The 14,684-nt window shown below is 43.8% G+C and overlaps 1 protein-coding gene and 1 long non-coding RNA gene across 2 annotated transcripts in view; one reads left to right on the forward strand and one right to left on the reverse strand.

Moving 5' to 3' along the window:
- LOC103616730 (alpha-2-macroglobulin-like) overlaps nt 1-8,064 on the reverse strand; it is a 31,129-nt gene extending 23,065 nt beyond the window's left edge. The window contains 5 exon segments of the mRNA XM_017735856.1: nt 1,441-1,461; nt 2,156-2,208; nt 2,766-2,922; nt 3,617-3,800; nt 7,858-8,064. Of these exon segments, the coding sequence (XP_017591345.1) occupies nt 1,441-1,461; nt 2,156-2,208; nt 2,766-2,922; nt 3,617-3,800; nt 7,858-7,946 (504 nt within the window). The 5' untranslated portion in view covers nt 7,947-8,064.
- On the forward strand, nt 7,184-10,509 carry LOC108447062. Its single transcript, XR_001862446.1, has 2 exons — nt 7,184-7,503; nt 8,699-10,509. It is a non-coding gene; the product is annotated as an uncharacterized LOC108447062 (long non-coding RNA).
- Nucleotides 10,510-14,684: the final 4,175 nt, after the last annotated feature.

Raw genomic sequence — 14,684 nt, forward strand, 5'->3', positions numbered from 1 at the left:
CAGTCCAAATTTCATGCACTCATTTGGTAAAACTGCACTGACAGATCTGATCTGGCTGAAAAAAGTACTCTAGAGTAAACCAGTGAATTTTCTGCCACAGGAGTTTCCCACTCTACAAGACTGCCTTGTAGACAGCTGTGAAATCCAAACAAAGGGTACTGTTGGACTGAGAAGGAGCACTGAGGAAGAGAGAGGGGATGGTGGGATGAAGGACAAGGCCTACATAAGCTAGCTTAAACAGCATGGACAAACACCATGCTTTACAGGCTAGAGCTGAAAACAGATGGCCTTCCTAGGGTCTGAAAACCTAAGGCTTTCCTGGTATTGACACACACACATACACAAAGGTTATGAAATTATTCAGCTTGTTAGACAAAGACATATTTCTGGAGACAGTGGAGAGGATGTATTTGTTTATGCTCCTTTCATGAAATTCCTGTACTCAGTAAAGTATCATCTCATAGAAAGGGAAGGGACCCCACGGGACAGCCCTAGCAAAAGGTAGTTCTGAGATGCTGCCCTTGAGCCTGCTAATCCACACCACCCACTGTCTTACTCTTCTTTCTCCAACATTCACAGACCGCCAGTGGCCTACCAGCTCTGCAGCCCTTTTCTGGATGTTTGTTGATGGGAAGAGAGAATGACAGCACTCTGAAAGGAGGATAAAAAAAGGGGCACAACCTGGTTTTGGCCTACCTTCTGCCACCTCTGTTGTGATGACTCCTCAGCTCTAGACAGAGATGGAGCAGAATGGAGACAGCAACCCCATGCAGCAAGGAACAGTGAAAGGACTGACTAAGTAGGACTCATTAATCATGTAAACCGAAATAAAATTTGTGCACGCTAATTTCAGGGTCTGTCCATGAGCCCTTATCATTAGTTTTTTCAACAATAAGAGATCCCAAATAATGATTGTAAATTTTGGGTTCTCATCTGAGAAAGTGAGTGCTTGAATTATTGAAACATCCTTCCTATTAACTTTAGCCTGCCACTGAGGTTCCACCATTAAAAAAACCAACAGACAAAAACAACATTCTTGGGAAGACAGGGAATGTCTACTTACCTAATTTTGTTTCTTTGGTTTTGATAGCTTATTTAACACAGATCTCTAATTTCAACCACACTTGGCAGACAGAAACTCTCAGTTCTGACTGGGAAGAGGAATAAGCCCTTTTGATGACTTCTAGGCAAGTGTAGTTCTGCTCACAGCATGGCTTGTAATGGTTAATTAGTTTGTTCCTACAGCACATTCTGTGATTAAAGAACCATTGTTGGAACTTATTTTGATACATAACTACTCAGCCTTCCTTTAACCAAAGGGAAAAGGTCACACACCCATGATTTTTCCCTTGCACCTCAACCTGAAAACACCACTGCTGGAGACTGGTACCTTTGTGCCTGCACATCCTTCTGCAAATAACAATGTAGTTATCCACTCACCTGAATGTAGACAAAGGGAAACTGTGGGGAAAGAGAAAAACAAAATCAGTGTTAGAAAGATTAATCTCATGGAAGTAATTTCCAGATTTGGACTGAAGAGCAGAAGAACAAACTTCTAAGAAGTCCTTTGGGTTCTTCCCTTTCTGTACTTGCTCTGTTTCCTTGGTTCTTGATGGCTAAGGGAATATTTTCTATAACATTTTAGAGCCCTGACTTTTTGTCTTACCACAGCATGAAAATGTGATGAAGCACGAGTTTTCAAAGAACTTGCCTGCATGAGGAACTGATTGACAAATAAAATAGAAAGTGGGTTTGCACCCCTGACCAGTTCCATAAAACCAAGTTCTTGTCACTCTGCTCTTTAAGTGTGGGATTGCACCCACTGCCAGCAACACCTGCACACCTGTCACTACCAATGGAAACTTGTCCCACCCATCTTTTTCAGTAAAGAGATCCCTGCCCACATGCCTAGCCACATACACTCATTTGCAAATCTGGTTTTAAACATCTATATGCTTTTGAAAAGGGGGATGTGTTTCTCAGCCAATAGAGACTGGTGGAGTCTGTCCTAGGACAGAATACGGAACAGGTAAAGCACGGTGTGAGAGAGCATCATATGCTTTAAAGGCTGTCTTCAGTGGTTCTGGGTGATGACAACAATGGTGTTAATTAGGAATTAAATCTCCTGGCTAACAACAAGGAATTAAGGCTCTACCTTCTCATTCAGCGGGTAGAAGTTGGTGTCCAGAGAGACGATCCGAAACTGAACTGAAGGGTGTCACAGAAAAAAAGGAAATTCCACTGTTAAATTTGTAGCTGTCACCAGGAAATGTCAATGTTTCAATAATTTATAACTCAGATTCATTCCACGGATCAACAGGTTCTGAACTGAGATCTCTAAGTAATAGAAACAATTACTCCAGGCTCCTTCTCTTGTAGATAGTGAGGGGCAGATAAATTTAGAAGGATAATCAGGCCTTGGCTGAACTGAATTATCTCTTGGGAGTGCTTGTCCTGCTTTGTTGATTCTGGTGCAGCCAAGGGAGACTATGCTTTGCAGTCATCCTAGTTTTGTGCCTCTAGTTGAGTAGAAGGAATCAGAGCCTGTGTCTACATATGGCTGAGATGCTGTGCCTGCAGAATGACGATTAGGAATGATGAAAGTACCATAAACTAGACCTCAGCTAACAGAAATAGATTTACTGAGTACTTTAGATCCCCCCTTAAATAAATCTGAAAGTCTTAATACAAGTGTGGCACCTCTGGAGAATGGAATCCTTAAGATTTTATGCTGTCAGAATCAACGCCAGCCCAGCTCCCAGTACCTGTCTGTCCGGGCTTGTAGATGGGTTTGTCTGTCTGGACGAAGACCAAGCTCTCAGAATTCTTGACCAGCACTGACTTGCGGCTCTTGAACTGCAGTGTATCCCCTGTCACCGTCACGGTGAGAAATGCCACTGCTGTGCTATTGGATTTTGGAAGCTAAGGAGAATGAAGAGGGTAACTGCTTTACTGATTCACCCCATTGCACCGAGCTTTGAAGGAAGGAGTGCTAGCTGGGTCAGAAAGCTCCCTAAAGGGACAAAAAAGACTCAGTGCAGGGAGCAAGAAAAAACATGATTGCCTTCCTTCATTTATACACTTTTTTTAGAGAAATATTGAATCTTACTTTATTCCACCACATGATTTATCAAAATGAAAATTAACCCACATTCATTAATTAGAGTGTGGAAACTGTTGCTTACATTACTCACCAACCAGCCTTCTGCAGCAAAAAATTGTGAATAAGCTCCAGAAGCAGCCAAATGACTTCATGAACCTCACTGTCTTTAACCATTCCCCCAGTTTCTACAGTTTTCACTCCACATTGGTATTTTCATCTCAGGCTTATACATATCAAACAAACATGGGGCACATTCTGTCAAAGTTCCAACATACCTCTCTGAGTCATGCATGTAGAGAAGTATCATGTGGGACACAGAATTTGATAATGGGGGAAAATTAGTCATTAAAATACTACCACAGTCTGTTACCCGCATTGAATTAATTCTTTTGTTTGTCTTAGCTTAGGGGTCTCTGATTGTGGTGAGTCTTATTTCTCATTTCTGGACTGTTTGGACCTACTATGCCGCATCAATAAACACAAGAGACCATCCCACAAGGATGAGATACTCACAGAGAAAGGGATGCAGGTGAACATGTCTTTCTCTGACACCACATCATCAATCAAGCTCCTGTTCTCCCCTAGATGTTCTAGTGTGGCACTCAGAGTCACAGACTCGTTCAGGTGGGTCAGCTGAATGCAGATTTTCTCATGAGAATTCGTGTGTATCAGAAAGGGCACCAGCACCATGTACTGCCTAGAAAGAGAGGGAAGCAAGAAAGACCAGAAATGTGAAACAGTTTTAAGGCAACAGTATTAAGTGAAGGGAAATTAACAAATCAGCATGCCTAATCCATTGCTATCCCTGCGAATTGCAGTGCATATAACATGAGCATTCATTTTACTTTGGATTTATACATATTAAATGGTCTAACTAATTAGCCTAAAAGCAGGAAAATGCTCGCAGTAGAAGGAACAATTTCTATGCTAATAGACAGTGCTTTACAAAAGATGTTTTGTTTGGCTTCACAGCAGGGAGTAAGGACGGTTTGAAAGGTTTCAGGCTGTTAATTGAATTCTGTATATCCCACAATCTCCTTTTGAGGCTCAAAGGCGTTAGCTAAAAACAGTCGAGGAAAAAACCCACCCACTTGTCTGGCTGCTCCAGCCTTTGCCTATCCAGGTTTCCAAATCCTTCACATGCTGAGCAAAGATGTGAGTGCTTGCAGTTGGGGACCTTATTAAGACGAGCACACAAAGGATTTCAGAGTGTAGTGTTTTATTGCAACTCAAGTGTACTTGCGTCTTCAAAGAGCTTTTGACAAAGGTCCCTCACAAGGGACCCTTAAACTAAGCTGCCGTTCGACAAAAGGGTTCATTTTACTAGTAAATCAAATTATTAATTCTGTCCTGGATTAACTGGTTAAAAGATAGGACAGAAAGGGTAGGAACCAGTGAAAATCTCCAGAGTTTGTGCTGAGACCCTTGTTCTTCAGTATATTCCTAAATGATCTGGGAAGTACAATTTTCTCATAATTGTGCAGGGTAAGAAAATTCTAAAAATTTACTTACGTATTTGTGGAAAAATGTTTTTGTATGACAGAACTGAGTAGCAAAAATAGCAAGTGAACTGTTCATAAAGGGAAAATAATAGACGAGCTACTTCTACTCAGACTTGAGCACTGTTGGTCAGTCTTGGAAAATTCTCAATCAGTAATAGGTAATGAACAGACTGTCTGGAAGTGTTCAGAAAGGAACGGAGTACAAATTCAGTTGGGTCCATCCAGAGCTACATTTTTGCCTGGGCCCTGAGCTTTTCAGGGGGTCCTAAAGCTACTGTGGAGGCAGTGGGACCCAGGCAATACCTGCATTGCCTTCACCATGGGACACTGGGATAAAGTAGTGAGGAGCCTGCTGGCAACTCTGCTCAGCCTATGTTGCTGCAGAAGCTGTGAAAGGAGGGAACTCCAGCCTCCCAGAGAGTGAGTTACAACTTGTGACTCTGCTTTCTTCAGTGTTTCCTTTCTTCTACAACCTTCTTACCACAGTTTCAGCCCATGCTTCTTCCCCTAATGTCATTCCCGCTGTCCCTTGTCAGTGGCACTGGCAATGTGACAATAACATCCAGTCTACAGAAAGGACAGCGTGACCTAGTTCATGGGGAATTTGGCCTCATTTCTCTTCCTGTTCACTGTTCTGCTGAAATTTTGGCCAGCTTGAAGAACTTCCCCTTAGGCTGGCTTCCCTGGCTTTGAAACAAAGATATAAACCATGCTGTTTATAGATCTCTCTTTAGGTGTTTTGGGATGCATTGTTGAAAAGAGACAGATGAATTAAATTACTATGAGCATTTTAAGCAACTTTGGTCACAAAATCCATGTACAGACATTCCAGGACAAAAAGCATCTGGGCTGACAAAAGAGACCTCAGCATGTAATGAGTAGTTCTGAAAAGAGAGGCAGACTCTGACAGAGGCATGCATCAGGGAGGAATAGGAGACCCTGGAGATAGTGGCTGAGGCAAAAATGATGAGTTTATCTATACTGAGAAGGTAATACTGTAGCTTAGGGTGGAATAATGTCTGTCTGTGTATTGACTCTCAGGTAGTTACTAGAACAAGCACCCAGCCAAAGAAGGCAGTGAATTTCATCAGCCCAAATCCATACCTGCCAATTCAAGTGTCATTATGACCTCACACTTCTGACCATATGCAGAGTACTCCCAAGCATGTCCACTGCATTGTAAAACAGCTTGCATGCACAACCAGAGTAGGAGAACAATACCTTTGGCTGCATTCTTCCAAAATTGTAGAAGTTTAAGTTACAAAGGACCTCTGGATGTCTCAAGCCCACCTTCCCTCCCGGAACAGGACTTTTGCAAAGGACACCATAGATGGAGTTTCTACCATCTCTCTGGGTCACCTGTTCCAGTGCTGCACTAACTTGTTGAATAAGTTTTTTTCTAATATATAATCTGAGCCTAAATTGTATCTCCTTTCCAGCTGGCCACCTCTGAAACAGAAATAGCAGCAGCTATTTGTGCCCAAAGAAGTGATATCCCTACTTGCATACGGCACAGTAAGCAAGTCTTGACTGGAAGTTTAAGTTTTGTCTTCAGTTCAAGGGTTGCTTCCTTTCCGTGTTGTATACAGCACCTGATCTATCCTGCACCCACAACAAAACCACTACCCTTATGCCACCTAGCAGTTCACTGCTCAGAACTGCCTCCCTACTGGGCTCCTGTCTTCCTTCTGTGCACCCCAACAACGTCCCCCCTCTCTCCCATCTCTCTCAGCCTTTCTTCATTCTTCCCTCCCAGAATGGGGCTGAGGTAAGGTACAAAAAGTAGCCTACAGGAAAGATGGAGAGAGATTATTTACAAGGGACAGAGACTATTTACAAGGGACAGGACAAGGGGGAATGGATACAAACTGAAAGAGAGTAGGTTTAGATTAGACATTAGGGACAAAACTTCTTCACTGTGAGTGTGGTGAGGCACTGGCACAGATTGCCCAGAGAAGCTGTGGCTGCCCCGTCCTGAAGTGTTTAAAGCCAGGTTGAATGGAGCTCTGAGCAACCTGGTCTAGAGAAAGGTGTCCCTGTCCATGGAAGGGGGCTTGGAGCTAGATGATCTTGAAGGTCCATTCCAGCCCAGGCCATTCTATGGTTCTGTGATTCTATGTTGCCCACAGGTCTGAACAGTGAACATTCCCTTTCTCCCTGATGTTGAGCAAGGATGAATTAAGATTACTTAATCTTAGTTACATCAGATTACTGTAGGGAGACCAGAGAGCGCTGCCTGACCCCAAAGCAGACTTGGTTGGCTGATTTACCGTAGAAGCACCCAAACAGGGCAGATGAATGAGGGGCTGATGGTACACTGTGAGTCAAAGGTCCTTCAGGCTGACCCAGTTAGCACTTCACCTCTGACCACGCAGGAAGTGGCAGCAGTAATGCTGCACCTTCTGTCAGCACTATGGCAGTGCTCGTGGGCATAAAATTTCTGCAGCAAGCATTACAGGACTCGTGTTGGTGAGAACTGTGCCTCTGTCAGCACTGCAAAGCCAAAAGCCAAGGTCTAAAGAGGGAGACTGCTCCCACCCAGACTAGAGGCTTCAGAGCAACACTCTGTGGTGGGTAAGGCTGCGGTGGGCACGCCAGACTCTAGCCCGCCTGTGCCATGCCAGGCTGCCCCTCTCCGCGGGGCCACCGGCAGAGTGCGAGCTGCAGCCACGCTACTGGGCTGCCCAGCCCTGGCGTGGGGTGTCCGGGGAGGGCGCTGGCACCAGCCTCCGTGCCGGAGGAAGAGAATCTAGGTCACAGATCCTCTCTGAGAACAAGTACATCTGATGCTGCCAAGGGAAACAAACTGGCAGGGGAAAGGGGAACAAACTGGCTTGAAAGCAACAGGAGAATGGGAAGAAGTAACTCAGTGATTGAAACAAGAATATTCCGGGAAAGGTAAGCACCTGTATTCCAGCATCATGCCCACAATATCACAGGCCCTGAGAGGTTTCTAGGTAGAAACATACTTAGGCAAAGATGCTGTGAGGATCCAGGTCTGGACTATCAGGCAGCTGCAGGGCAGGACTGTGGGCACTGTGGGCAGACTGGGGGGAGGGTAGAAGGAGGCCACTGGCAGCGATGGTGGTGGGGAGGGGTCCCAGGGCTGGACAGCCAGGGGATTGCAGGATGGAACTGGGGAGTGTTGTCAGAGCCGTGCAGGAAACTCAGGGCTTGGTTATTAGTGGGAAGAAAATGGAAGGAAAAAGGGAGCACTTAGACCTCCCTCCCCCCTCCGCACATGTAGCTTACGGTTCTGTGTTGAGAGGAGTATTTCCAGGAAGGAAGAAGAGAAGAAGGAGGAAGATGTTTGGTTTGCTGGGCAGCTTGTCCTTCCCCATGGTGCAGAGCAGGTCGTGGAGAGCCAAGCAGTGCTGCTGTTTTCCTGCACCTTGTAATTCTCCCCCACTCTGTGCTCTGTCAGCCTCTTTATAACTGCTCTCTGCAAACAGCCCAGGGGCTGGAGGAGATAAGGGCTGGGGGCCAGGGCCCATCCGGAAACAGGGAGAGGCGGCAAGGAGGAGCTGGAACAGAGGGACAGTATTTGGCCAGAGACTCTGCAAGTGGGGGAAGGGTATTTATTTGGATAATGCTTAGTTTAGAAACCTTTGAATGATTCATACCCTGTTTTCCTTAACCCATCAGAAATCCACAGTGTTGGGGATAGGAACTGTGTTCAACACATGATAATATTCCCTGTGGGCAGCATCCAATCACAGCAATCTGATTTAAATTTCCACAATATTTCCTTCACAGTTCTTCTTCATCAGCACTTTAAAATATATTATTTTGAGTTGGAATGACTGACACAAAAGATGAAATTTATAAGTTAATACAGGCCATCATGAATATTGATAAATCCCAGTCACAGCATGCCTTATCCTGCAAAGTTTCTTCTGAGCAGTACTGTCCTGACTGCTTTGCCTGGCAAAGATGACACAAAGATTTGATGTGTCCTACACCTCCAAGTTTATGACAATTGTAGAAAACACATTTTCCCTTGAAAATAAAGTAGGATATTGAGCTGTGTGATTTTAATGACCTTAACCCAGTTCTGGTATAGTTTCCACTGATTTCAGTTTCTGTTCTTTAGCTTTGTAGGTGACTGCCAATTGTCCAAAAACAGAGTGGCTTGCTGGTGACTGCAACTGCAGGAAGAAAAGTTTTCTGTGGTTGGGTGTAAATACTCTTAAGTACTATCACAGCAGAATTTTATGTGGGAATCCTTGTCTGCTCCAGAAGTCTTAAGCAATTTTGGAACCTCTGCCACCAAAGGTAAATAGTCCCAAGAAAGACACTTGTTTCTCTAATATGATCCTGTTTGGTCTCATCAAGGACTGTAGCACAACACTCAACCCTCAAGGCCAAAGCCAAGCAATAAAGTGAACTTCAACCTTTGGCTTTGTAGAACATGTGTGAAAAGAAAAAGCTGTGGAAACATTTCTTGAAAACACTGGTATTGTGCCTATGGTGGTCCATGCACTTTCACCTAAGAACTCCTGTTGGAAACGAGCAGCTCTAGCAAAGGAATGTCTCTCCTTAGAACCTACATGAACTTTGTATGGTGACAGGTGAGAAAAAACCCCACTGTAAAACCCAAGACTTATATTAACAGCTCCAGTTAACAAAATTGTATTAGCTGTTCAGCTAAAGGCTGAAAAAATACTACAGGAGAAAAAAAATCAGTATTGTTATTTTAAAGGAAATCCAAATTATGATATTAGTTTTCCCAGCCTGTGAATCTAAATCAAATGAACTCAAAGCAATTTATTTCATATGACAAAAAAGTATGACAGGAAAAAGTACTCAGATAAATCAACATAAAAAAGGGTTTGTCATTGTAGGAGACAAAATACTTCACAGGCTACAGTGAAGGGAAGGTCATTATCAAACAACCTCAGACAATGTGAACATTTTACAAGTTGCAACAAGCAGGAACCGGAAGATACACAATGAAATGAAATGAAATGAAATGAAATGAAATGAAATGGAAATTAAATGAAATGAAATACCATAAAACGGTTTCATCAGCTAAACTTCAAATGACACTGAAAATGTCAGAATGAATAAAGATCATTCACTTTAGTTGCTTGTTGAATAATTTAACCTGAGAGAAGGGCCTGGTGGCAGATGAACTGCCTTTCCCAGACGTGGACAGCTGGGCTGTCAAATATAACTCATATTTCTGTGGTGTCATATGAACAAATGAGTAAATTCAGGCATGGCAAAGACATCAATGAATTATTCTCATTTTAATGCACTTTGTAGATTAAATTGCAAACCACATTGGTAGCTGAATTTTATAAATGGTCCTGTGACCACATTTTGAATGATGTGAGGTGGCCATCTGTAGGGTAAGCCCTATACAAAGTAGAGGTTTTCTGTCTTTCTTAGCTATATTATAACAAACATCCCTTCTATGTATAAACTTGGTCTTGCCTTAAAAGAAATTTATACAGTATGTTGCAAAAAACGCTATAAACAAGGTTGTTTACCTTCAGGCATGAGAAATCTACAGTGTGTCTGTTTGATACTTACAGTACACAGCACACACAGAGTAGGATAAATTGCTGAAATCCCATTATTAAATCCATCTAAGGTAACTAGTGAATGATATCTAATAATTTTAAAATGTGTAAACAGGAAACTGTTTGCATGTTAGCAGATATTTTTGGATATTACAGAGAACTGGAGATAATCCCTGATGTAGTAAAAAATGACAAGCCATTTTAATTTATACTTTTGTACTACTCAGAATATTGCCAAGGATGGGGGGAGGAAAAGCCAAAAGAGTTACAAATGTGTCTGAGAACAGCACTCAGGACAATCAACTTTTTGAGTCTTATGGCTCTTCAGATAAAAATTTACCGTATAAAGAAACATATTAAATGCATATAGATTTTCTGTTTGGCTGTTAAATTATTGTCTGGGCTCCCTCTGTCCTCAGATGAGGTACAGGTATCTCATGGAGGTCCTTCTGCTGGCCCTGAGGTTATGCTCAAGTCAGGTTCAATGGTGTTGGAGCCAGACTTTCCTCAGAGGTGCACAGTGGCAGGAGCAAAGGCCAAGCTTCGTACAGAGAAACAATGAGCAGATGGAAGGAAAAAGTGTTTCTCCCAAGGGCCATGTAACAATAGAACAGGTACCAAGAGGGGCCATGACACATCCATCTCCAGACACCATCCACACTTCATAGCACAAGGCCATGAGTGGAAGTGCCAGTGTAGAAAAAACCCATACTCGTAGTGTGTGGGCATTTCAGAGATTTCTCCCATTTAGAATTAATGTTCACTTAGCTATGAAACAGTAAAACTCCGAATCACTGCCTCCCTCTGGAAGGCTGCTCAAAGAAGGCAGCAGAAGGCTGTGCCAATGCCACCTCCCTGTGGCATGGCCCCCGCTGCACCCAGCTGGTGTGACACCCACCTGCTGCAGAGGTGTGCAGGGGCTCTCGCTCCTCAGCCCTGTCTCCCAGAGCCTGCTGTCCCAGCTGCGGTGACAAAAGGGAAGGACTTTGTGCGTAGCTCAGTGCCTGACTTGCTGGGTAACATAAAGCAAGGCCATCAGGCTCTCTCTGTGCTACAGCTAAGCCAGATGTTTGGTACCCAATACATGAGTCTTTTCCCAGTGCAGAGAAGAGCTGGGGCTCAGCTAGTGTGTTTGTCCAGGTTTTTGAGATGGAAGATGCTGCACGAAAGCCAAACAAGAAAGTCCTAATGGAGTATGAGGCAAGGAAATCAGATATTGTCACATGTAATCCTTTCCCCTGCACCTCTGCTTTGTTCTGTTTCAACTTGTTAGGCGGGGCAGAGCTGACATTTCAGGCCAGGGGAAGGTGTATGAGCCATGACAGTGTAACACAGCTGGAGAACACACCATTTATCAGGAACGTTTTGAACACAATGTCCTGCTACAAAGCCTGTCCCGGGAAGAGGATAAGACCTTGCCTAAGCAGCCATGGGCGACAAAGAGAGAGCCAGCTGTGCATCCCATAGCCAATGCGCAGAATTTCCCAGATGTGCTTTACCTTGGCACAGACCCTGGGGACACACCTTGCCGTGACAGCAAGGACAGCAAGGAAAACCAGTGGGACCTAGAGCTTATCACTGCTAGAGAAGTAGAAAACATCTGGCACAGTTATGCAATTGCTTCCAGTAATAACTCAGCCTTAACCTCCCTGTGGGTAGTGAGTCAAAGGGTAGGAGACTGAAAAAATGTGTGAGGTTAGCACTTTAGCAGCATGCACAGGGTCCTGTCAATACCCAGTGGTGATTTTTATTCCCTTCACCTCTGACTGCCTTGTTCATATGTATCCCCTCTTCTCTCTCAAACAGGAATTTTAAAATCTGCTAGGTTATATAAACAGTGTGACAATATGGGGTCCAGAAGCCCTGCTGAAGCCATGCTCATTAGGCAGATCCTGGTTTGCCCAGCAGGAACAGTGATGGGGTGGAATGGAGATCAGTGTGCTGAGCTGCCAGAGTATCAGAAAGGGGAAGAGTGAGACGTTCCCTTGAAGGAGGCTATTAGGTCCTCTATTCAATGTAATGCCTTGCTTTTAGGGTTTTCTTGACCCTGAATGTGTGACCCTTACAAGGTTGAGCATAAAGAAGCTTTCTCTTGCTGTGAGCTACAGGATTAGCTTACACTATGTTGCTTTTTCACTTGAAAAATTCTCAAGGCAAGTCTTCATTGTTGCTCTGAATAATAAAAAATTCAAATGTAGGAGTGATGTTCCTCAGGAAGTCCTTCTCTGATGCTAGACATTTCACAGCCAATAGAACCAGAGGTGTGACCGTGCTTCTGTGTCACCTGACTGATGAATCAGATGGCTGGGGTCACTTGAATGAAGCCCTACCTCCCTAACTCTCCACCAGGTACAAATGAACTCAACGAAGAAATAATCAGAGAACAAAGCTGAGTTGTTTCCTCAGAGCAATTTGACATTGTCATTTGTTCACTGAAGTTTCCTCTGACACGTTTCTGGTCTTCTCTGATCATTGAATTAGTTGGCCATTACTCACACTTCATATTTTAGACAGGTGCTGAGAAGAAGGCCTGAACTTCTAAGTCAGACAGGTGATAACCCTGGCTGAGCATTTGAAGGGGCTAAGCAAGAGAATGCCTCTACACTAGAATTCATCTTTCTCGAGAGACCCATTTTTTTCTCTGGACTTTGCATCCTGCTGCCTGCACTGTGGATGAGACTCATCTTCTACTGTAAAAAAATTTACGTTCACTTTTCAAAGCAGGTATGGTCATTGTAAGTCCTCTTCTTAACTAGGCCATAACATCAGCCCTTTGCAGATCCTGGAGTGTGGACTCCACATGAGCAGCAAAGCAATTCCCATGGTACAAATAAACTCTACAAAGAATTATTTAACACAAAAGGGAAGTAAGCTTGACAGAGCATTTTAGTCAAAGACACTATGACGTGATTATACTTTGTTAACTCTTTTTTATTAATAAGAATTGCATTTCAGAACAGCTTTTAATGCACTTCTAGCAGAGCCCTGCATGGACCCATAGGAGATCCAAAAGCTTCAGAGCAGGTACAAGGACACTGGCAGACACCCACAGTGAAGTTGGGAGTTTCCCATTTACTGTAGCGTTGCTGACTCAGTCCAAGGTCCTGCACAAAAAGTTTAGCTTTTTTAAACTGAGATGTGCAATACCAAGCACAGTAAACCAGTGCATATGCCTTTGAGTTGGCAGCAGTGTGGTACCTCGTAGCAGCTCTTGGGCCAGTGAGCCCGATTTTATCACATTTGGACAACACAGTTTGCTTAATCTGTATGTCTAAAAAATTACACTAATTCTACCTTTTGGACCTGGAACACTCCCTGGATCCTAGTCTAGTGGGTGTCCCGTGCTTGTTCAGTCCACAATTAAAATAATTGCTTCAGTTTCAGGTGTGTGGCACAAAACCTAGAACTGAAACACGACACCAAGGTTCCAGACATCTTGGAGGTGTTGGAATGTGTTTTAAGAATATTGCTGCTCCCTGTGGGAGTGGAAGCCAGGGAGACATGATCTAGATAAAAATCTGGAGCAAGAGTGTGAGCATGGGATATATATTAGATCTGACTGCAACCAGAAATTATCTGTTTGAGTCAAAGGATAAAGTTGGATAACAAACATTATGTTTTCAGCATGCAAAGGAAGATATTGCAGTGGGAAATGAGCATTTCATGTTTTAATAGTCAGGTTTCGCCTAGCGGGAAGGTAAGGCTCCAAAAGAATGATAAAAATGCACTTTTTTTCCCCCCCAGGACCTTGTTTCTTCCCAGGAAACTATGTTTGGCAGAACAGAATAACATATTTGGCCAGACCTGAGGAGATTTTTATGAGTTCCATGTGAGATGCTGAAGCCTTAACTTAATTGGCCTTACATTCCTCAGAAAGATACATACCCTGTATCCACATCCACTCAGTCTGCTCTCCTTTTCAACCTTGTTACTGTAACTATTGATTTCTCTTGCTTTAGTGCAGCCTGATGCTCATGTAAATCAAGTCAGTTGCTACAATTGGGCTGTGTCAGGAATGCAAAATTCTTGTTCTTTTTTTCCTCCTTTTCCTCCTACTGCCAGCGACGTTTTAATTCTGGAACTTTGTGTGGAGATCAGCACTGTACCCTGAGTTATTTCATACCCCACAAACTCCTTGTCCGTGGAACTTAAGAGAACAGCTTCTTAAAACATCAGCATCATGCATATCCTGCATGGCCCGCCCTGTGAAGTTCAAACTGCTTAGTGCATTTTGCAAAAAAAAAAAAAATTATTTGGGCAGAGTGACATTCTGTGTTGACCTGATGATTAATTTTCACCGGGGGAAAAAAAACCGCAAGCCCGCACGCAGCTTTTAGCAAATCTCCCGGCGGAATGCATCCTGTCGAAACATCCTAGCCCTCGGCACTTGAGCAGTTTGCATTTAAATTCCTGCTCGGGCCCTTCCGCGGCGGGTCCCGTTGTGCCCGCGGCTCCCCGCCCGGTGCCCGCCTCGCTCCGTGCCCGCTCCCGGGATGCGGGCGGCAGCAGCATCCCTATTTCTTTTCCGAGCCCTCCCGATGCTGCTCTGCT

The sequence above is a fragment of the Corvus brachyrhynchos genome, unplaced genomic scaffold (assembly GCF_000691975.1).
Source record: "Corvus brachyrhynchos isolate BGI_N302 unplaced genomic scaffold, ASM69197v1 scaffold44, whole genome shotgun sequence".
Taxonomy (NCBI): domain Eukaryota; kingdom Metazoa; phylum Chordata; class Aves; order Passeriformes; family Corvidae; genus Corvus; species Corvus brachyrhynchos.